Source organism: Cetorhinus maximus, chromosome 18 (genome assembly GCF_964194155.1).
Source record: "Cetorhinus maximus chromosome 18, sCetMax3.hap1.1, whole genome shotgun sequence".
NCBI lineage: Eukaryota > Metazoa > Chordata > Chondrichthyes > Lamniformes > Cetorhinidae > Cetorhinus > Cetorhinus maximus.
The window spans coordinates 75,975,644-75,998,568 of record NC_135896.1 but is presented as its reverse complement, the minus strand read 5'-3'; the positions used below and the strand labels follow the sequence as shown (position 1 = coordinate 75,998,568).

General features: G+C 44.2%; 1 protein-coding gene across 1 annotated transcript in view; it reads right to left on the bottom strand.

Annotated features, from left to right (window-relative positions):
* Positions 1-1,887: 1,887 nt before the first annotated feature.
* Positions 1,888-22,925, bottom strand: part of LOC144693540 (serine/threonine-protein kinase PAK 4-like) — a 62,616-nt gene continuing 41,578 nt past the window's right edge. The window contains exons 7-10 of the mRNA XM_078563384.1: positions 20,515-20,640; positions 19,310-19,444; positions 10,699-10,816; positions 1,888-2,087 (exon numbers count right to left, since the gene is read on the bottom strand). Coding sequence (XP_078419510.1) covers positions 1,888-2,087; positions 10,699-10,816; positions 19,310-19,444; positions 20,515-20,640 — 579 coding nt within the window. The remainder of the gene's footprint in view (positions 2,088-10,698; positions 10,817-19,309; positions 19,445-20,514; positions 20,641-22,925) is intronic.

The following is a 22,925-nucleotide window of genomic DNA, read 5'->3' as shown; positions in this document are numbered from 1 at the left end:
TATCTGTCTGACTGGACCTGCAGGAGGTGGTAAGAGAACCAATGCGAGGGAAAAACCCACTTGCCCTCATCATCAATCTACCTGTCACTGTTGCATCTGTTCATGGCCGTATTGAGAGAAGTGACTATCACATAGCCCATTTGGAGATGAAATCCCATCTTCACAATGAGGACATCCTCCATTGTGTTGTGCGGCACTCTTCTTCTTAGGCACTTCCTTGGGATCAAGGGTGACTTGCTCCCACACCAATTCGATGAGTTCTGAGATGGCCGATAGGTCCAGTGCTCGATCTGCAAACTCTGACACGTGGGGCAGGTAGTTCTAGAAGGGTTAAGTAGATGGGTTGTTCAGCAGTCTGTGCCCTCCGATATCTTGACTTCATCTCTGCACGTTCCCAATGAAGTCTCTTGATGTGTTCAATGCCTTCCCAAATGAGCCTCCTCTATTTTGGTTGGCCACAAGCCAGGGTCTCCCAGGAGTTGGTGGGTGTGTTTGACATTTCCAGAGATACTTTGAAGACATCTTGGAACATTTCTGCTGATTTCCTGGGAGTCTTCTGCTGAGACCAAGTTCCGGGTAGAGTAATGCTTTGGGAGTCTTGGTCAGGCATATGAATGACATGCACCACCCAGTAGGGCTGGTTTTGAGTGATTAGTGCCTCGATGCTAGACAGGTTGACTTGGGAGAGGATGTGACACTAACACCGTGCTAAAAGAGAGATTCAGGACAGGTCTAGCAACTCAAAACTGGGCATCCATAAGATGCTGTTGGCCATCAGTGGTAGCAAAATTGTATCCAACCACAATTTGTAACCTCATAACCCAGCACATCCCTCACTCACCAATGCCATCAAGCTGGAGGAATCAAACCTAGTTCAATGAGAAATGAAGGAAAGCATGCCAGGAGCAGGGCCAGGCATACCTAAAAATGAAATGTGACCTGGTAAAGCTACAACATAGGACTACATGCATGCCAGGCAGCAGAATCAGCATGTGATAAACAAAACTAAACAATTCCATAACCAACAGATCAGTTCAAAGCTCTGCAGTCCTGCTACATCCAGTCGTGACAACAAACCAGAGGAGGAGGCTCCACAAATATCCCCATCCTCAGTGATGGAGCCCAGAACGTCAGTGCCAAAGACAAGGCTGAAATGTTTGTAACCATCTTCAGCCAGAATTGTCGGGTGGATGATCCATCTCGGCCTCCTCCTGACATCCCCAGCATCGCAGATGCTTATGGTCCTGGTGCCTGCAGGCAAATTCAGACCAACGTTTTAGGTCAATGACCTTTCAGCAAGAACTGGAGAAAATTAGAGATGTAACAGGTTTTAAATTAGTTCAGGGGAAGGGAATGTGAGGGAGGGTTGGAAAAAGAACAAACAAGCTCTGTAATAGAATGGAAGGCAGAAGAGATTGAACAGCAAAAGGTTTCAAGGTGCAAGGTCCAAAGAGATTGGTAATGGAACAAATAAAGAAATAAAAGATGAGTAGTGAAGATGTAAGTAGGATTAGCTGTCTCATCACCAGTACCTGCTGCCCGAAAAATTGAGGGAAGAGGTAACGGTCTGAAATTGTTGAACTCAATGTTGAGTCCAGAAGACTGTAAATTGCTGAGTCGAAAGATGAGGTGCCGATCCTTGACTTAGCATTGACCTTCATTGGAACACTGTAGCAGGCCTAGGACAGATAGGTCAGAGTGGAAGCAGGGTGAAGAATTAGAATGATAGGTGACTTGAAGTTTGGGGTTACACTTGGTGACTGAACAGGCTGAACTGAATTAGAGGAGACTGCTTCGTGAGCAGCAAAGAAAGGACAAGTAAATCACTGTTTCACTTGGAAGGGGTGTCTGGGGCCTTAGATGGTGAGAAGGGAGGAGGTGCAATGCTTACATGAAAAGATGCCAGGGGAAGGGGATGGGATATTGGAGGTAACTGAGGAGTGGATTGTTAAATGGATCCAAGCCAGATGGTGAAGTATGAAGCAAGACACAGACCTTTTCCTTGTTAATAGGTTTATTCACAGGATGCAGCAGTACAGATCTCTGCCTCTGAACCAGCAACACAATGTTCCAGTTTCCTTTTTTACCTCGAGTAAAACAAAAATCAAATAGACCAATTAACTAATAAACTAATTAACAGCCCCTTAAAAAGGGCATTGTAACAAAAAAAAATCAAATCTTTAAAGGAACATAAATAAATTAATATTATGGAGCTAGTGGCTCTTTATACTCTTTTGAGTATACCAATAAAACAAATAAACTAATTAACTGAAAAAGAAATTAACAAGTTAACAGCCCCTTAAAAGGGGTACTGTGACAAAAAGCAAAACTTCAGCAAAAACATTTTAAATTAAAATAATGTTTCCAGGGAAAATGATGCATCCAGTCCCCATGGTGCCCACCAGTCGCGAAAGGCCTCAAGTAATGGATATTGCGTGCTCCTTCTCCAAGGACAACCAGGGACAGGAGTAGCCATGAAAGAGAGGCAGACAGTCAGGTTGAGTGACCCCACCCCCCTCAACTGCCTGCACCTGTTTATGGCCATCTTGGTCAGGCCCAGGAGCAGGCTAACAGGATGTTGCCCTGTCCATCCCCCTCCACACCAGGTGGCCAAAGCTCAGGAGCGTGGGGCTGAAGTGCAACCAAAACATAAGGAGCACCCCCTCAAATAGTGGAAAAGGGGCTGCAACCTTGGACAACCTACATATACATGGAATACGATCTCCTTGAGGCCGCAGAAAGCGCAGGCGGCCTGGGAGTCTGTGAACAATCATTTGTTGCACGGAACTGCTGCATGCAACACCCTCCACGCCAAAGCCCGATGGTAAAGAGGAGAACTCTCACAGAGAGCCTCCCATCGGGGGGCCCCACTGCCTCTCGTTGGCAGGATGGAACGCCATGGCATGTCCAGGCAGCTGACAAGGGCATGACTGACTCTCTTTATATTCTTTTGGTAGACCAAATTAACAAGGGGAAAAAAGACAATTAGCAAATTAAGTTAAGGTGATAGCCTCTTAAAGGGGCTCTGTAACAAAAGGACAAAACTCCAAAGGAAACTTATCTAAGTCAAAATGACATTGTGGTGGGCTGATGAAACACTCCAGCCCCCATGGTGCCCATTGGTCATGGAAGGGCTCAAATGTACCGGTGGACACTGTTTGCTCCCTCTCCAGGGACATCCAGGCATGAATGTGTCCGCAGAAAAGGGGCAGGCAGTTGGGCTGGACGACCCCCTCAAGTACCCGCTGCCTGGACCTATTAATGGTGACCTAGGCCAGGCCTAGGAGCAGGCTAATGAGGAAATCCTCCCCCCTACCCACAGAATCACGGAATTACAGAATGTTATGGCACAGAAGGAAGTCATTTGGCCCATCATGTCTGTACTGGCTCTCCGAAAGAGCATTATGACTTTGTGTCATTTTCCTGCTTTTTCCCTGTACCCTTGCACATTATTTCTATTCAAATAGAAATGCCCTCTTAAATGCCTCGATTGAACCTGCCTCCACCACACTTCCAGGCAGTGCATTCCAGATGCGAACCACTCGCTGTGTGAAAGCGTTTTTTCCCCACATCACATGTGCTTCTTTTGCAAATCACTTTAAATCTGTGCCTTCTTATTCTCGATCCTTTTACGAGCGGGAACAGTTTCTCCCTATCTACTGTGTCCAGACCCCTCATGATTTTGAACACCTTTACCAAATCTCCTCTTAGCCTTCTCCTCTCCAAGAAGAACAGTGCCAACATCTCCAATCTATCTTCATAACTGAAGTTTCTCATCCCTGGAACCATTCTTGTAAACCTCTTCTGCACTCTCTCCAATGCGTTCACATCCTTCCTGCAGTGTAGCACCCAGAGCTGTACACAATACTCCAGCTGAGGTCCAACTAGTGTCTTAAGCTCAACATAACCTAGCTGCCCTTGTACTCTATGCCCTTATTAATAAAGCCCAGGATACTGTATGCTTTATTAACTGCTCTCTCCACCTGTCCTGCCACCTTCAATGATCTATGCACATATACACCCAGGTCCCTCTGCTCCTGCAACCCCTTAAGAATTGTGCCCCTTATTTTACGTTGTCTCTCCATGTTCTTCCTACCAAAATGCATCACCTCACACTTCTCCACATTGAACTTCATCTGCCACCTATCTGCCACTCCACCAATGTGTCAATGTCCTTTTGATGTTCTACACTGTCCTCCTCACAGTTTGCAATGCTTCCAAGTTTTGTATCATCCACAAACTTTGAAATTGTCTTCTGCACACCAAGATCTAGATCGTTAATATATATCAGGCAAAGCAAGGGTCCCAATACTTGCGGAACTGCACCACAAACTTTCCTCCAGCCCGAAAAATATCCATTGACCATTGCCCTCTGTTTCCTATTACTCAGCCAATTTTATATCCACGTTGCTACCGTCCCTTTTATTCCATGGGCTATAACTTTTTTCACAAGTCTGTTGCGTGTCTGACTCTCTTTACATGTGTTCTTAGTCCTGGATCAGACAATGCCCATCAACTGTGTGCCCTTAACAACATAATCAGCCAACCATTAACGTTGACCATAGTGTCTCAGTGTGAATGGTCCCTCTGGAGTGCTGAAAGGGGGGAGAGAAGATGTGTTTGGTGGTGGCATCATGTTGGAGGTGACAACAATGGCAGAAGATAATCTGTTGAAAGCGGAGGCTGTTGGGGTGGACGTTGAGGACAAGAAGAATCCTATTATGGTGCTGGGAGAAATGGAAAGGGTGAGGGCAGGATATCCTGGGTTGAGGAAAAAGGAAACATACCTGAAGCGCTACTATTGTCGGTTGCGTTGTCATAACAGGTGTGATGGAGATGGGGAAACTGGAAGATTGGAATGGAATCCTTACAGGAAGTGGGGTGTGAGGAAGTGTAATCAAGCCAGAAATGCTGAGTAGATGATCCATGTTGGCCTCCTCCTGAGGGCCCCAGTGTCACAAACGCCAGTCTTTAGCCAATTCGATTCACTCCACATATCATCAGGAAACAGGTGAACATATTGGACACAGCAAAGGGTACAGGCCTTTTTTTTATTTTTTCTTAGGATGAGAGCGCTACTGGCAAGGTTTCCTGTCCCTAATTGCCCTTGAGTAGCAATCACATTGGTGTGGGTCAGGAATCACATCTAGGTCAGACCAGGTAAGGACAGTAGATGTCCTCCCCTGAAAGATACTTGTGAACCAGACGGTTTTTACAGCAATCCAGTAGTTCTACAATCTTTATTAATGAGACTAGCATTTTATTAATTGAATTAAAATACCCCCACCTGCTGTGGTGGGATTTGAACTCATGTCTCTAGAACACGAGTCCAGGCCTCTGGATTACTAGTCCAGCAACATTACTACTATGCTACCATTCCCCCTGACGACAGCCCAGCTGTAGTACTGAAGATTTGTGCTCCAGAACTAGCCATGCATCTAGCCAAGCTGTTTCAGTACCATTATAACACTGGCATCAATCCGACAATGTGGAAAATTGTCTAGGTATGTCCTACCAACAAAAAGCATAGTGGTGATGTTACTGGACTAGTAACCCAGAGGCCCAGGCTAATCCTATGGGGACACATGTTCAAATTCCACCATGGCAGCTGGTGGAATTTAAATTCAATGAATAAACTGGAATTCAAAAGGTGGTTTCAGTAATGGTAGCCATGAAACCACTGTCGATTGTCATAAAAACCCATCTGGTTCACTAATGTACTTTAGAGAAGAAAATTTGTCATCCTTACCTGGTCTGACCGGCATGTGACACCATAGAACCATAGAAAAGTTACAACACAGAAGGAGGCCATTCAGCCCATTTTGTCCATGCCAGCCCGAGGACACCTAGGTGCCCTTTCTAATCCCATCTTCCTGCACTCGGCCCATAGCCCTGCAGCTTACAGCACTTAAGGTGCAGATCCAGGTGCCTCTACCACCAACTTGGGCAGCGAATTCCAGACACCCACTACCCTCTGCGTAAAAAACTTCTTCCTCATGTCCGCCCTACACCTTCTGCCACTTATCTTGAATCTACGTCCCCTGGTTCTAGAATTCTTCACCAAGGGAAACAATTTTATCCTGTCCACTCTATCTATTCCCCTCATAATTTTGTATACCTCAATCAAGTCACCTCTCAGCCTTCTTTGTTCTAAGGAAAATAACCCCAACTTATCCAATCTCTCCTCATAGCTACACTTTTCTAACCCTGGCCACATTCTTGTAAACCTCCTCTGCACTCTCTCCAGAGCTATTATGTCCTTCCTGTAATGTGGTGACCAGAACTGCACACAATACTCCAGTTGTGGCCTCACCAGTGTTTTATACAATTCCAACATTATATCCTTACTTTTATATTCTATACCTCTGCCAATGAAGGAGAGCATTCCATATGCCTTCTTTACAGCCTTGTCTACTTGAACTGCTGCCTTCTGGGACCTGTGTACTTGTACGCCAAGATCTCTCACTTCATCTATCTCTCTTAGTATATTCCCATTTATTGTGTAATCCCTGTAACTGTTTGACCTCCCTAAATGTATGACCTCACACTTCTCTATGTTAAAATCCATCTGCCACTTTACCGCCCACTCCACCAACCCATCTATATCATTTTGGAGATTATGGCTATCCTCTACACTATCCACTAGTCATCCAATCTTTGTGTCATCTGCAGCCAATCTTTGTGTCCAGGCCCACAACAATGTGGTTGACTCTTAACTGCCCCCTGAAATGGCCTAGCAAGCCACTCAATTCAAGGGTAATTAGGGACAGGCAATAAATGCTGGTCTTGCCAGTGGCGCCCACATCCCATGAAAGAATTTTAAAAACGTGATGGAAGGTGTCACTGACAGTGAAGAGACACTTACTCAGCAATAACCATTTCACCAATTCTCAGTTTGGGTAGATAAGAGTGTTGCAGCTGTACTGGAACAACTTGGCAAGGCTGGCTCTGGGACATCTTCAGTACTATATTTATCTGCTCCATGGTATATCCTGGCTGCCATTGCTCTCTAGCTCTGAAAGCTCACCCTCACTCCATGCTCAACTTCCTGTCTTTATCCCATTCAGGTTTTACTGACTGGATCAAGAACCAGAGGGCACAGATTTAAAGGTAATTGGCAAAAGAAATGGCGGCATGAGGAAAATCTTTTTCATGCAACAAGTGGTTAGGATCTGGACTGCTTGAGAATGTGGTAGCAGGGCCAATTGAGGCTATCAAATGGAAATTGGATCATTATCTGAAAAGGAAGAATTTGCAGGGCTATGCGGAAAAGGTAGGAAGTGACTCTGGTTGAATTGCTTCTTCAGAGGACCAGAACAGACACAATAGGCCAAATGGCCTCCTTCTGTGCTGTAACCCTTCCATAATTCTATGATGGAATTAATATACTTATTATAGGCAGACCTGGACAGCAGATTTTAGTTTAACTTGACCGTTTATAGGGAAGCTTTTACATTATATTCACTGTAGCAAGCTAACAACGTCAAGACACCATATTGTACCAAATTGTACCATATTGGGCCAAAGAAGCCATTTTGTATTCTGTAATTTATAGTCATTCACATGTATTAATTAATTGCTGTATGATAGTAACCAGCCAGCAACAGATGATCAAGTGAATAGTGAGCCACAATGTATCATTGAAGAAAAAGTAATTAATCAAGTAGTTATTAAAGGCTGGATAATGTGCTAATGTTTGAAGTTTAAAGTATTAATTTGCTGCTCTAAGCATGTGGGAACAGACAGCACTCAGCACTACCATCCTTGACTGTCTGAAGCAGGTACAAGAAAATGAATGGAGACTAGTCCAAACTCAGATAAAAGAAAGATTATGAAATGTCCCATTGTTCTTCTACATGGAACAAAGTGCATAAATGGCCAAATCCGATAAAACTGACCCAATAACAACAATGACCTGTTGGATAATCGCAACAGAACTGATTAGTAATGAGGTAATGCTACTTCAAGGATTAGAAGTAGTTTTCAAGAACCATCTTGCTGCTTGCAAGTTTGATATTGTCATGGTGGTACTGGGTCTTCCCTGGGCAGGATTTGAGAGAATTTGTGAGAAGGTGCAAAAGTCAGTTGTGTATTGATAAAGTATATATTTTCCTTTCTTTTTAAATAAACTTTGATATTATTTGCTATTTCAGAGTCCCATCTTGCCTTATGGTTGAGTCTCGTTCAAACTATTCCGTTTTAGAGGGTCAATTTGGGACTGATTAATTAGGCCGCGCACAACTAAATTAAACTGGGTCTAAATTTAAATCAAATACCCCTTTAAAACTGACAATATTTACAAGGAAATAGTAATATAAAAGATACTCTAAGAACAGTGGATCAAGTACAATGGGAACAAAGTCTATTAATGAGCTCTTAATCCATTGCAAAAAGTTCTGCTAGAATGGAAAAGTCTCTGGTTTGCATGGACCGGATTGTTTGTCAGGGAAAGTCAGTCAGGTGTATTATCTGGTGTTACAGTGTTAGTGAGTCGAGATTTCACATTTGGTCACTGAACAAATCACCAGGTTTTCAGAAATACCCCAAAACATTTCAAAGCACTCATCTGAGCCTCTTCATTCTCCAAGTCAGGTTTACCAATGAACTTGTTATTTCATTCCTGTCACATCATGGGCTATGAAGGCTTTTAGGACAACCTGAACTTGTGAAAATGCAATATATATGTATATTTTCTTGATCTATAAAATACTATGCAGTGATGCACAGGGGTACAGCTACACAAGGTTTGCACCACATTCAATGAGAAAATATATATCTGTCTGCAAAGATGCCTTCAGTTCACTCTTATACAGACTAATGTGCTAGTTCACCAAACATAACAAGGAATGCACAGTGTACTAACATCCAGCTCTTTCAGATGACTAGAAACTGTTTAGTTATTTACTACAATATCACCACCAGCAACTTTAAACAATAAACCAAACTGTTCTAAGATCAGAAAACCTTGACTGCTCTTTAAATATTAAACACATGATTCAATATTTGTGACAGATGAAGTTTGAGGCAGGGCTCTTGAACATTCTCCAATGATCACTGCAAGGATCCTCCAGTGTTTGACCTCTAGGTAATACTGCCCAACATAAGGATTAACCTAGAGATAAAAACAAAAAGCTACTGCGGATGCTGGAAATCCGAAACAAAAACAGAATTACCTGGAAAAACCAAACCTGCTGAGTTTTTCCAGGTAATTCTGTTTTTGATAAGGATTAACCTAGTCTAGCCTAGACTCCATCCTCCAAACCTAGCAGTCTAGTCATTCTTGTGCCTGTGCGTCGCACTCACTGGCCCATGCTGTTCAAACGTCATGAGCCTGGAGGTTTGGAAAGTGCTGTTCTTAGTCAGAAAACAGAACTCCAAGTCCTCCTCATATTAGAAACATGAGAGAGATGCAAATTCATTGTGGTGTAAATCTAAAGGCTTCTCATGGGTCTGAAGTTTTGGAGGGATGGGGGGTACCAATCCTTGAGTTTGGATGCTCCTATTTCTCATTATTTCTAGACCATGAGTATCATGATTATGAACAGGATGAAAACCTTGGGCGAGTGAGCCTTTGCATTAGAACTGCTCCAGCAATGGCAATTCTTAAGATAGGCAGTGAGCATGTAGTGTATGTCCTTGTATTTATATATTGGACCTACCCACACAGTCATGATGCCTCAGTGAATTACTTTGGAAGTTCGTGCATTTAAGATCCTTATAATTGATATTTCAGGTCAGCTGCAAGAGCACAAAAGCTGAGAGGCAGCCTGTGAATCCAGCTATATACTGCCACCCACTGTAAAAATGGATAATATACACAGAAAGAACTGCCAAGAGAAACTGGTACAACACCATATTGTCCTCAAATCTTTTGAGCAAACTATTCCCCAAAGAACTGGCCTCATGTTACTTCGAGAAAATACAGAGTGAGCAGATGGTAGCCTGCTTCTGTGGAACTGTCCCCCAGTGAGAGTCAGTGACTGTGGAACTGTCCCTCAGTGAGAGTCAGTGACTGTGGAACTGTCCCCCAGTGAGAGTCAGTGACTGTGGAACTGTCCCCCAGTGAGAGTCAGTGACTGTGGAACTGTCCCCCAATGAGAGTCAGTGTCTGTGGAACTGTTCCCCAGTTGGAGGCAGTGACTGTGGAACTGTCCCCCAGTGAGAGTCAGTGACTGTGGAACTGTCCCTCAGTGAGAGTCAGTGACTGTGGAACTGTCCCCCAGTGAGAGTCAGTGACTGTGGAACTGTCCCCCAATGAGAGTCAGTGTCTGTGGAACTGTTCCCCAGTTGGAGGCAGTGACTGTGGTACTGTATACTAGTGAAAGTCAGTGTCTGTGTCGACTCTAGTTTCTTGCACTACGTGCTGGGGAAAGTGCTATGCTGTGGATCCTGTCCAGTATTCCATCAATACCATAATATACCCACCTATGTGAGGTATTCCAGAGAGCCCAGAAGATTTGCACTGTCTAGGGTAAAAACTTTGATTTCCCGCTGTCCTCTGCTCGGTCCTTTCCTGTTATAAAGCTGGAATCTTGATGTAATCTCAGCCAGGAGTGCAGAACCCCACCTCTTTTTTCAGCACAGAACTTGGGCCTGAGCTATTACTTTCCTAGGCCAGGGTGACACCTCCCTGTTTGGACACACAAACCCTTCCATAAAGCAATCACTGTCTACACGCCTGGATCAAAGAGATCATACAGTCAGGGGGTCCAGCCTGAAGCATAAATGGATGTGCCAGTAGCTCAATGGATGTAGCTCTCTCTGTCACATCGTGAACCAGCATCCGGTCTAGGAAATCCCTGAGAATTGGAGAGACCTGCAGAAGGAAAAACATTGCCCATCAGTTAACGAGCAAGACAGAGCTGAAGAGAACAACCTGGTAGGAATATTCTATCACAATTCCCCAACCCCATTACCAGAGCTCAGTCTGAATATTTTAATCCCACTTATATCATGCCTTTGGTGTAGATAAACATCCCAAGGCACTTTGTGCCTCTCCCAGACGACATTATTGCTTTGGGTGGGGAGTGTATAAATTGTGCCTTTCCTGTCTGTCATTGTTCATATGTTCACTTCACAGAGGCATCTCACAAATAAATAGACTCCAAAGGTGGGTTTTTTGAGGAGACAAGTGATGTCAACAAGTTTGAATAGGAAGGGAGGAAACCGTTAACAATATCGGCTAACATGGGGGCCAGGAAGGGAAGTTTGGGTAGTCAGGAGTTTGGTGGGGATAGGGTTGAGGGAGCAGGAGATGAGTCTCATGGACATGGTGAGCTCAGAGAGGATATGCTTAGGGCTGGGGCAGGATAAACCTGGGAAGAGATGGGCAAGGGGAAAAAGGAATAGCAGATGGTCTCAATCTTAGTGACAAAGAAGTCCATGTAATTTTCCCACTTGTTGGGGGAGAGGATGCAAAGAATAGGGGAGGTTTGGCTTGACCTTTAGGGATGGGAGAGAGTAAATGTTTTACTGGGGGTGAGGGTATCAAAGATGGAAGAGAGGCAATGACTGAGCAGACTGACAGCTGTAGCAGCGCCATGGCAAATGGAGGGCCACAGGCTAGGATGTTGGAAGTTTGAAAGTGCTATTGCAGTGACTTTGGAATTTTTTTTCAAAGGTGGATGTAGAAAGAGTGGGGCTTTTACAGCTTTGGGTGATGTGGGGGGTGTGAGGGACACAGGGTATAACCTTGTCAGTGATTGAGATCATGCAAATAGGGAGGGCACAGGAGAAGACAAGGCTGCAGGGTTAGTTGTAAAAAAGGTTTAGGGAGGACAGAAGGGCAGTAAATTTAGATGAGAAAGGACAAGGGAAATTCAAGTGTGATTGAAATTACCAAGGATGAGGAGTCACTGAGTGCAGAGACTGAGGGAGGAATAGCCAAAGACATGCCAACCACTTCCTTTGAATTATCCTCATCCTTAAAGAAATTTTCGGCTACTCTAACATCTGCTCATGTTATTACTTTGACCTCAGGTGACGGACTTTGTTTAGCTATTGCTCTGGTCACCACACACGATGGGAAAAATACCAGGAACTTGTTCTTGTAACTGCTCCGTCTCTTTAGCCTCTCTCGGACTTTTCATTATTATGGGTGAAGCTATAACCTTCACTCCTGTCAAATCATTCCCCAGGGGTGAATCAACTCCATCCACGGGTAATTTATTAACCACTCCTACCGATCCAGACAACAAATCACACTCCAATTGCACCTAATATACACTCCACTTATCCCGTTTACCAATACTTTAGCTTTCATTGAGCTCTCTGGAGGGAAAACTAAGTCCTTATCCAGCAAAAGAGTTTGAGTTGCTCCTGTATCCTTAATATAGTTATGGGTTTAGCTGCATCATTTGATGAAAAAGGGATTATCTTTCCTTTAGACAAAAACCCTTTATATCTCTCATCTACTTTATTCACTTCACCTGCAATCACAGAACTGTTTACCTCCAGACACTTATTTGTAGTTAAAGCTACAATTTGGTCCCTGGCATTTTCTTTTTGAATTCCATTTTTGGACTCACTCTTACAAACTCCAATAAGTCCCATGGGCTTCCCTCGGAACTCCCAGCATTCTGAACGAATGTGACCCACTTTATTACAATGGAAACACTTAGGCCTTCGAGTTTCACCTCCACCCTCAGTACCTTCCTTCCTGATCTGGGGAGGAGATCTCAAAGTATTCCCAGCTATCCATTCTTTACCCTGGCTACTTGCCTTCCTTCCACTCTCCCACTTTCTATCCTTTTCAGATTTATGGGGGTGATGGAAAGAAGGTTTAGTTATGGATCAGCTCATAATCATCAGCTATTACAGCTGCTTGTTTAGCAGTTGCAACCCTTTGTCCTTCAACGTGGGTTCCTATTACAGAAGGGAGGGAGTTTTTAAATTCTTCCAAGAGAATGGTCTCTCTGAGGACTTCATAGATAGTTTCAACTACTAATGCTTGTATCCACCTGTCAAAACTAATTTGCTTAATTCTTTCAAACTCAATGTAAGTTTGCCCAGGCTGTTGCCTTAAATTACAAAACTTTTGTCTGTATGCTTCAGGGACCAACTCATATGCACTCAAAATGGCCTTTTTCACCACATCATAATCCCTAGAAACCTCCTCTGACAGCGAAGCATAAATTTCCCATGCTCTACCTATCAATTTTCTCTGCATGGGCAATGTCCAGTTTTCTTTTGGACAGTTCATCCGTTTAGCTATCTTCTCAAATGAAATAAAGAATAATTCAACATCCTTTTCCTCAAATTTTAGAAGAGCTTGTACAAAGTTAAATATCTCCCCACTGGGTTCTGATCTGGAAATAAGCCCTGCCTCACCTACTGTTGTCTCTTATTTAACTGCCAACAGTTTAAGCTGGAATTTCCTCTCTTTTTCTCTTTCCTCCTTTTCTAACTTTGCCATTTCTAACTCCCTTTGAAAAGTTCTCTCTCCTTCTTTTTCTTTCTCTACCCTTTCTGTCTGTTCCTTTAGAATGCCCTTTCTGCCTGTTCCCTTTGGAATGCCCTTTCTGCCTGTTCCCTTTGGAATGCCCTTTCTGCCTGTTCCCTTTGGAATGCCCTTTCTGCCTGTTCCCTTTGGAATGCCCTTTCTGCCTGTTCCCTTTGGAATGCCCTTTCTCTTTTCTTTTTCTTTCCCTGCCCTTTTTCTGCTGCCTCTAGTTCGAATGTTTTTATTTGCAACTGAATTTGAGCCCATTCCAATGAACCACTTGGAGAACTCAGTCTCTCGGGTATTCCTTCCAGTTTTAAATGCTGTGTCATCTCTTTGATTACCTTTGCCTTCCTGTCTTTGTCAGGCGATCCTACTTTTAATTTGCTTGCCAATTCGATTAACCTGGCTTTTGGGATCCCATGTAAAATCATTAGGGACATTTCTTCCACTTAGCAGTTTCCAGTGCCATCTTATTTTTGACAGTACAAACCTGGTGTATCCTTTGAGCTTTTTACTTCTAAACCTACGCCCAAGTGTCGTTGTCCTTTGTTCCAAAATTTCCTGGACCCGAGCCCCCAAACTTTGTCACGACTCACTAGAGATAGTGCACCAAAATATCAAGCCCCATTGTTCCCCGAGCCACGACAAATGTGAAAAAGTTTTATCAAACTACCAGATTGCCCCAATTCTACCTAATTGTTTAATTTATGTCAACAGAATACGAGTGCCAGGTTTGTAAACTTACTAAGTAAATAACTGTTTATTGAACAAATTGTCATTAATCAGTTGCAAAAGAAAGAAATATGAACTGCAAATTTCTAACTCTATAACCTAAACTCTACCCCTTCTTAGATCCCTACACACACACATACAAGACACATAAAACACACAAAAACATGGATTTTAAAGATGGGATAAAACAGTTCAACAGCACCAATTCTGGAATGTGGGGTGAGATGGACATTGTGTGGTACAGTGACTGGGAGGGACACTTTCTGGTATAATGATTGAAAGGGCACTGTCTGGTCCTTTGACCGGTTGGCGGGTGGGAGGGCACTATCTGGTACAGTAACTGGGGTGGGCGGGGTGGGGGGGTGGTTGGGGGAGCGCACTGTCTGGTACCATGACTGCAAGGGCACTGTCTGGTACAATGACTGGAGGGGACTGTCTGGTACTTTTGTTTTGCTTTCTCAAAGCTCACAGTTTCTGATGTAATTGTATTATTTTAGGTGCTCAATATGCCTCTGTGAAACACCTTGGGATACAATTCTATGTTAATGGCAACAATATAAAGTTCCTGTTGTTGTCTTTTTATTTCCAAATCAGTTTGGGTGGGCCATTAAACTCTGAACTTTAACAGTGTTCCTCTTTTAACACAATATATCCCAGCTAACCTATTCCCACTCAAGCCACAAAATAGGCACATAGTTTACCCCCTCTGTATTACCCAATCATAAACCGTTCTACATTACTGGGCAACTCGTTCTGAATATACCTCCTTTTCTATGCTATAATGTGAGCACCACCAACTCATAAGCCAGGAAACAAATTCTTAAAAATCAAGATATTTGGTATAAGGATCATCAGTTCTTTTTCTCAAACATAAACCAATATAGATTGACAGTTTGTTTATAAACCTTATTACTGGTTTATTTAATCTCCAACAACTCAGTTATTTACAAAAACTGTATAACCGCATCTGAAAACGGTTTACAAAAAACTTTTTTTTAAAACCTGTCTGTTATTAGTTGCACATTCTGTCTGAACAGACAGAGGGTCATGTTCACCAGTTTAATATCTTTAGCTTGTGGGGTTGGTGAACGAGACAGATTTCTGGAGGATATTTTAGTTTAATTGAGAGTTCTGTAGCTAAAAGCTCCCTAAAGTTGGGTATGACTACATACCAATAATTTCTGTGAAGTGGGCAGCTTCTCTTTAACTTTCTTCTCTTTTCCCGTGTGTTTCTCCTGCTTGCGAGAAGGATTATTTTGCGACACAATGGAAAGTTTCTGGAGACTTCAAGTGGTCTGCAGATCCAGTGTGTGAATGGCTGCACGAGCACAGTGGTTCCCAATTTCTTTGGTTAAAACGTAGAAACATACGTAGAAAATAGGAGTGGCCCTTCGGCCCTTCGAGCCTGCTCCACCATTCATTATGATCATGGCTGATCATCCAACTCAATAACCTGCTCCCGCTTTCTCCCCATATCCTTTTCACCCCAAGAGCTATATCCGATTCCTTCTTGAAAACATACAATGTTTTGGCCTCAACTACTTTCTGTGGTAATGAATTCCACAGGCTCACCACTCTCTGGGTGAAGAAATTTGTCCTCATCGCAGTCCTAAATGGTCTACCCCATATCCTCAGGCTGTGACCCCTGGCTCTGGACTCCCCCACCATCGGGAACATCCTTCCTGCATCTACCCTGTCTAGTCCTGTTAGAATTTTATAGGTTTCTATGAGATTCCCCCCTCATTCTTCTGAACTACAGCGAATATAATCCTAACCGACTCAATCTCTCCTCATATGTCAGACCTGCCATCCCAGGAATCAATTGGGTAAACCTTCGCTGCACTCCCTCTATAGCAAGAACATCCTTCCTCAGATAAGGAGATCAAAACTGCACACAACATTCCAGGTGTGGTCTCACCAAGGCCCTGTACAATTGCTGCAAGATATCCCTGTTCCTGTACTCGAATCCTCTGACTATGAAGGCCAACATACCATTTGCCTTCTTTACCACCTGCTGCACCTGCATGCTTACCTTCAGTAACTGGTGTACAAGGACACCCAGGTCTCGTTGCACATTCCCCTCTCTCAATTTATAGCCATTCAGATAATAATCTGCCTTCCTGTTTTTGCTACCAAAGTGGATAACCTCACATTTATCCACATTATACTGCATCTGCCATGCATTTGCCCACTCACTCAGATTGTCCAAATCACCCTGAAGCATCTCTGCATCCTCCTCACAGCTCACCCTCCCACCCAGCTTTGTGTCATCTGCAAATTTGAAGATATTACATTTAGTTCCCTCATCTAAATCATTAATATATATCGTGAATAGCTGGGGTCCCAGCACCGACCCTGAGGTACCCCACTAGTCACTGCCTGCCATTCGGAGAAAGATCCATTCATTCCTACTCTTTGTTTCCTGTCTGCCAACCAGTTTTCTATCCATCTCAATACACTACCCCCAAACCCATGCGCTTTTATTTTACACTCTAATCTCTTATGTGGGACTTTGTCGAAAGCCTTCTGAAAGTCCAAATAAACCACATCCACTGACTCCCCCTCATCAACTCTACTAGCTACATCCTCGAAAAATTCCAGTAGATTTGCCAAGCATGATTTCCCTTTCGTAAATCCATGCTGACTCTGATTCTGCCACTGTTTTCTACCTGCTCAGCTATTAAATCTTTTATAATGGACTCTGGAATTTTCCCCACTACCGTCGTCAGGCTGACTGGTCTATAATTACTTGTTTTCTCTCTACCTCCATTTTTAAATAGTGGGGTTACATTAACTACCCTCCAATCTGTAGGGACTGTTCCAGAGTCTATGGAATCTCGGAACATGACCACCAATGCATCTACTATTTCTAGGGCCACTTCCTTAAGTACTCTGGGATGTTGACCATAAGACATAGGAGCAGAAATTAGGCCATTCGGCCCATCGAGTCTGCTACACCATTCACCCCATAGATTATCAGGCCCTGGGGAGTTATCGGCCTTCAATCCCATCAATTTCCCCAGCACCATTTCCCTACTAATACTGATTTCTTTCAGTTCCTCCCTCTCACTAAACCCTGTGTTCCCCAACATTTCTGGTATGTTATTTGTGTCCTCCATTGTGAAGACAGAACCGAAGTATGTATTTAGTTGGTCAGCCATTTTTTTGTTCCCCATTATAAATTCCCCTGTTTCTGACTGTAAGGGATCTACATTTGTCTTCACCAATCTTTTTCTCTTCACATACCTATAGAAACTTTTACAGTCAGTTTTTATGTTCCCCGCAAGCTTACTCTGGTACTCTATTTTCCCCTTCTTAATCAATCCCTTGGTCCTCCTTTGCTGAATTCTAAACTGCTCCCAATCCTCAGGTCTGTTGTTTTTTCTGGCCAATTTGTACGCCTCTTCCTTGGATCTAATACTGTCTCTAATTTCCCTTGTAAGCCATGGTTTGACCACCTTTCCTGTTTTACTTTTGCGCCAGACAGGAATAAACAATTGTTGCAGTTCACCCATACGCTCTTTGAATGTTTGCCATTGCCTATCCACCATCATCCCTTTAAGTAACGTTTCCCAATCCATCATAGCCAACTCACACCTCATACCATCATAGTTTCCTTTATTAAGGTTCAGGACCCTGGTCTCAGAATCAACTACGTCACTTTCCATCTTGATGAAGAATTCTATCACATTATGGTCGCTCATCCCCAAGGGGTCTTGCACAACTAGATTGCCAATTATTCCTTTCTCATTACACAATACCCAGTCTAGGATGGCCTGTTCTCTAGTTGGTTCCTCAATGTATTGGTCCAGAAAACCATCCCGTATACACTCCAGGAATTCCTCCTCTACGGTAATGTTACTAACTTGATTTGCCCAATCTATATGCAGATTAAAGTCACCCATAATTACAGATGCTCCTTTATTGCATGCGTCTCTAATTTCCTGTTTAATGCCATTCCCAACATCACCACTATAGTTTGGGGGTCTATATACAACCCCTACTAACGTTTTTTGTCCCTTAGCATTTCTCAGTTCTACCCATACAGATTCCACATCGTCGGAGCTAATATCTTTCCTCACTATTGCGTTAATTTCCTCTTTAACCAGCAATGCAACTCCACCACCTTTTCCTTTTTGTCTGTCCTTCCTAAATACTGAATACCCCTGGATGTTCAGTTCCCATCCCTGGTCACTCTGCCATGTCTCCGTAATCCCGACTATATCATACCTGTTTACATCTATTTGCATGGTTCATTCATCCACTTTATTGTGAATGCTCCTCGCATTAAGGCACAAAGCCTTAAGGCTTGTCTTTTTAACATTACTTGTCCCGTTCCCACTATTTTTCACTGAGGCCCTCTTTGATTCTTGCCCTTGATTTCTCTGCCTAATTTCTCTGAAGAATGCTCCTTTTAAATAGATTTGTAATCACTGTCTCCCGCACCACCACCACCCCCTCACCTGCCACCATCTAAATCATAATACTAATTAGAAAGTTAAACCTACTGATAGATTTCTGAAATATTTAGAAGAATATTAAAATCTTATCCATTTTAAGCAGATTTGGCAGCTGTGCCACTGGTACACTAACAAGCTCGGCTGTAACCTGAAATATTAAAGTGATGGTTCAGGTTGACTGAGACACGTATTCAACATCGTCTAACCAGCAGTACAGGTACGAAAGCAGGGTCTCAGGGTGTGGGGCTGGGGGCTGGGGGTGGTGGGGGGGGGGGGGGGGGCGGGGGGGGGGGGGGGGGGGATGCGTGTGGACATGGGGGAACACTTTATCAGTAAATGTTTTGTGGACAGTATTGTGAAGCAGCCCTGGGATGTCTGCTTCCACAATTTATTGCTCAGTCCTACAGGAAAGTGGCAATGCTAGTAGAGGCTGTTGTGTGAGTCATTGGCGTGTACTTCTTCTGTGTACAGCTAGGAATATATGGTGGTTCCAAAGAGGAGAGGAGGGGGTATTGTTGCTGATTTTTATTATTTTGAAGGAACTGAAGATACAAAAGGACAGTGACAGAGCTCTTCTCCTGATCAATTTGGCCACTGTTCACAGCATCTTCACAGATCGACATTCATCACGTTCTGATTCAATCCTCGGCCCCAGCTCTTACTCTATACTGACCTTGTGTTCCAGCTTCAGTCTAGGAGGAGGATTGTCCCGGAGCATCTTCATGGCTTCCACAGGAGAGACATTGAAATAGGGGGGCTCTCCATCAATCATTTCCATCACCATGATGCCCAGTGACCAAATATCCACCTGCAAACATAAAGGAGTATTTTTACTGTCTGTCTACAATCTCATGTTAGCCCAACAACTGTTGCTGCACCAATGCTGTCGGACGCTTCACCCCAACACACCAGCACTAACACCTCAAGCATGGCAGGGCCAGTGCTTCAGCCCCCTACTCCCTCTCTACAACTGTCGCTGCACCTGGGCACTAGTTTGTGGACACTCCATATTGACCTACCCCATCTAAAAGTCAACTTCCTCCCACCACAAGGTCTCAGATTTTAACATGGACCATCTCATTCCATTTCATCCCAGCTCTCTGCTTATGACCAGAACAGGTCTCGTCTAATGTCTGTCAAGCCTATGTAACCTGAGTTCCCTCTGTACCCAGCTGCATTCACATTTTGGCTACCTTAATAGTCCAAAGCCCATTACTTTTATCTCTTAGGCAATTCTTGTCTGCCCCCTTCCCCACCTGTCACCCAGTCATGCCACCTCTCAATTCTTGCCTCTCAGGTCATTTGTCTCAATCCCTTGCTTCACCCCATCACTACTCTTTCTTCTAACTCTCCTTTACACATTTCAGGCTTGAATTCACCTCAGTTAAGCCTACAACCACCCTCTGAACCTGTTTCAGCATTCCTGCCATTCTAAGAAGAGCCAATTGAGGTTTCTGCCTCCTTACAAGCAGTTGTCCTTTCTAATGGTTCCTGCCAAGCATGCCTGCTGGGGTCTAACCCCTTTAACCTCCTTCTTATTCCACTTCCTCCCCCCACCCCCCAATAACCCACCACTATCCTTAATGGATCAGCCATCAGCCATCATCCATCAGCCCCTTTCTGTATCGCCCTTCAGAATGTCCCTTCGCTCCTGAACAAGGCCCATGTAACCATTAACTTATCGGGAACAACTGCATTGACATCCCGGCTTCGACTGAGACTTGGCTTGTGGCTGGTGACATTTTTCCCTTATTGATGTCAGTCCCCAGTGATGCTTTCCACCACTTTCCCTATCAGCCTGTTCCTCCATCAGGATCCCCTACCCCAGAGCTAGAGGAACCAACCTCACTGACATAGCCTGCCTATAGTGGAACTTACCTCTGGTCCATATGGTAATCGGGCTATCACTTCCGGAGCCATCCAGTATGGTGTCCCAACCAAAGATCTTCGCCTTGGAATCTCCTCATTCACTTGGGCACAAAATCCAAAGTCTGAGAGCTTAACCTGAGAGAGAGAGAATGAGAAAGAGAATAAATTTGAGAGGGGGCTGGATTATATGATGGGTTTAAAAGCAAGGGACACGTAAAATCCAGCGGGCACCCACCACCTCCTGCCCTCCACAGCCCCACTGCAATAAAACGGGGGATGGGGGAGCCATCGAGTGGTTCACCTGCCCTTAACCCTTTGAGGCCTTTACGTGCCCAATTAATGATCATTAAACGGCCTCGTGGGGAGGCTCATGCCAGTTGGGAAGCCCAGCAGCTTTAGCTGGGTGGAAATGGGGGGTAGCCTCCTTTGACAGCCCCCAGGTCCATCAGAGGCCACCAAGATCATGCCCCCTTTAACCCACCCCCTTAACCTTAACCCAGCCTTCCACCTTCCTCAACTCCCGGCCCTTCCCAAGGCCTGTCAACCTGCCAGCAAGACCCCAAACTAACCTGGGCTGCTTGGCATGGTGGGACTGCCTGAAGTCCCAGCAGTGTCCACTGCTCCTGGTGGCACTGCTTCAGATGGTCGGCAGCTCTCCAAGGCGTGACTGCCTCCCAAGAGATGGCCATCTCCAACCACTTAACACTGCTCCCATCATGAGTGAGTTCCTCCACCCACCCCACTTTTTAGCCGAGGTGGGATGGGGACTATGGCGCCCTATTATATCCTGCCCAGAGTGTGTGTGAGGTTGAGAGAGACAGAGAGTGAGGGAGATTGAGAGAGAGAGAGAAAGGGATCATCAGAGTGTATGAAAGAAAGAGAATGTGAGAGATTAAGAGAGTGTAAGAAAATGGCAGAGACTGGCAGTTTTTTTTTTGTTCCTTCATGCAACTGGGACAACATTGGCTAAGCTAGCATTTATTGCCCAAATAATCCTTGAGAAGGTGGTGGTGAACTGCCCTCTTGAACCACTGTAGTCCATGTGGTGAAGGTACACCCACAGAGCTATAGGGAGTTCCAGGATTTTGACTGAGCGACAGTAAAGAAACAGAGTTATAGTTCCAAGTCAAGACAGTGTACGACTTGGAGGAGAACTTGGTCATGCTCCCATGCGCCTGCTGCCCTTGTACTTTGAGGTGGTAGAGGTTATGGGTTTGTAGGATGTCGTGGCAAGTTCTGGCACTGCATCTTGCATATGGTACATACTAAGCGCCAGTGGTGGAGGGTGTAGATGTTTAAAATGGTGGATGGGGTGCCAGTCAAATGGGCTGTTTTGTCCTGGATGGTGTCGAGCTTCTTGAGTGTTGTTGGGGCTACACTAATCCAGGCAAGTAAAGAGTATTGCAGCACACTCCTGACTTATGTACTGTAGATGGTGGACTGGCCTTGGGGAGTTAGGGGATGAGTTACTCTCCATAGAATTCCCAACCTCTAACCTGATCCTATAGCCACAATATTTACATTCTGGTCCAATTAAGTTTCTGGTCAATGGTGACCCCAAAGATATTGATGGTGAGATAATCAGTGATGTTACTGCTGCTGACTGTCAAGGGAAGATTGTTAGATTGTCTCTTTTTTGTGATGGTCATTGCCTGGCACTTGTATGACCCAAGCCTGAATGTTGTCCAGCTCCTGCTGCATTTGGACATAGACTGCTTCAGTACCATTTGCAATTCCTCAGATACTGAACACTGCAATCATCAGTGAACATCCCCACTTCTGACCTAATAATGGAAGGAAGATCATTGATGAAGCAGTTGAAGATGGTTGGGCCTAGGAAATTGTGCTGAGAAATTCTTGAAGCAATGTCCTGGGGCTAAGATGATTGATCCCCAAAACAACAATCATCTTTCTTTGTGCTAGGAATGACTTCAGCCAATGGAGAGTTTACCCCTGATTCCAATTGACTTCAATTTTACTGGGGCTCCTTGATATTACATTCATCAAATGTTGCCTTGATATCAATGTCAATCATTCTCACAGCACCTCTGGAATTCAGCTCTATTGTCCATGTTTGAACCAAGGCTGTAATGTGGACATGAGCCGAATGGCGGAACCCAAAATAAACATCAATAAGCAGGTTTTTGCTGAGTAAGTGTTGCTTGATAACACTGTCAAAGAACCTTCCATCACTTTGATCAAGAGTAGATTGATGGGGTTTAATTGGCTGGGTTGGATTTGCCCTACTTTTTGTGGACACTGCATCAGCTTGGCTAAGAGTGCGGCTAGTTGTGGTGCACAAGTCTCCAGTACTACTGCCGGGATGTTGTCAGGGCCCATAGCCTTTCCTGCATCATGTGTTCAGCTGTTTCTTCATGTGGAGTGAATTGATTTGGCTGAAGATTGGCATTTGCGATGCT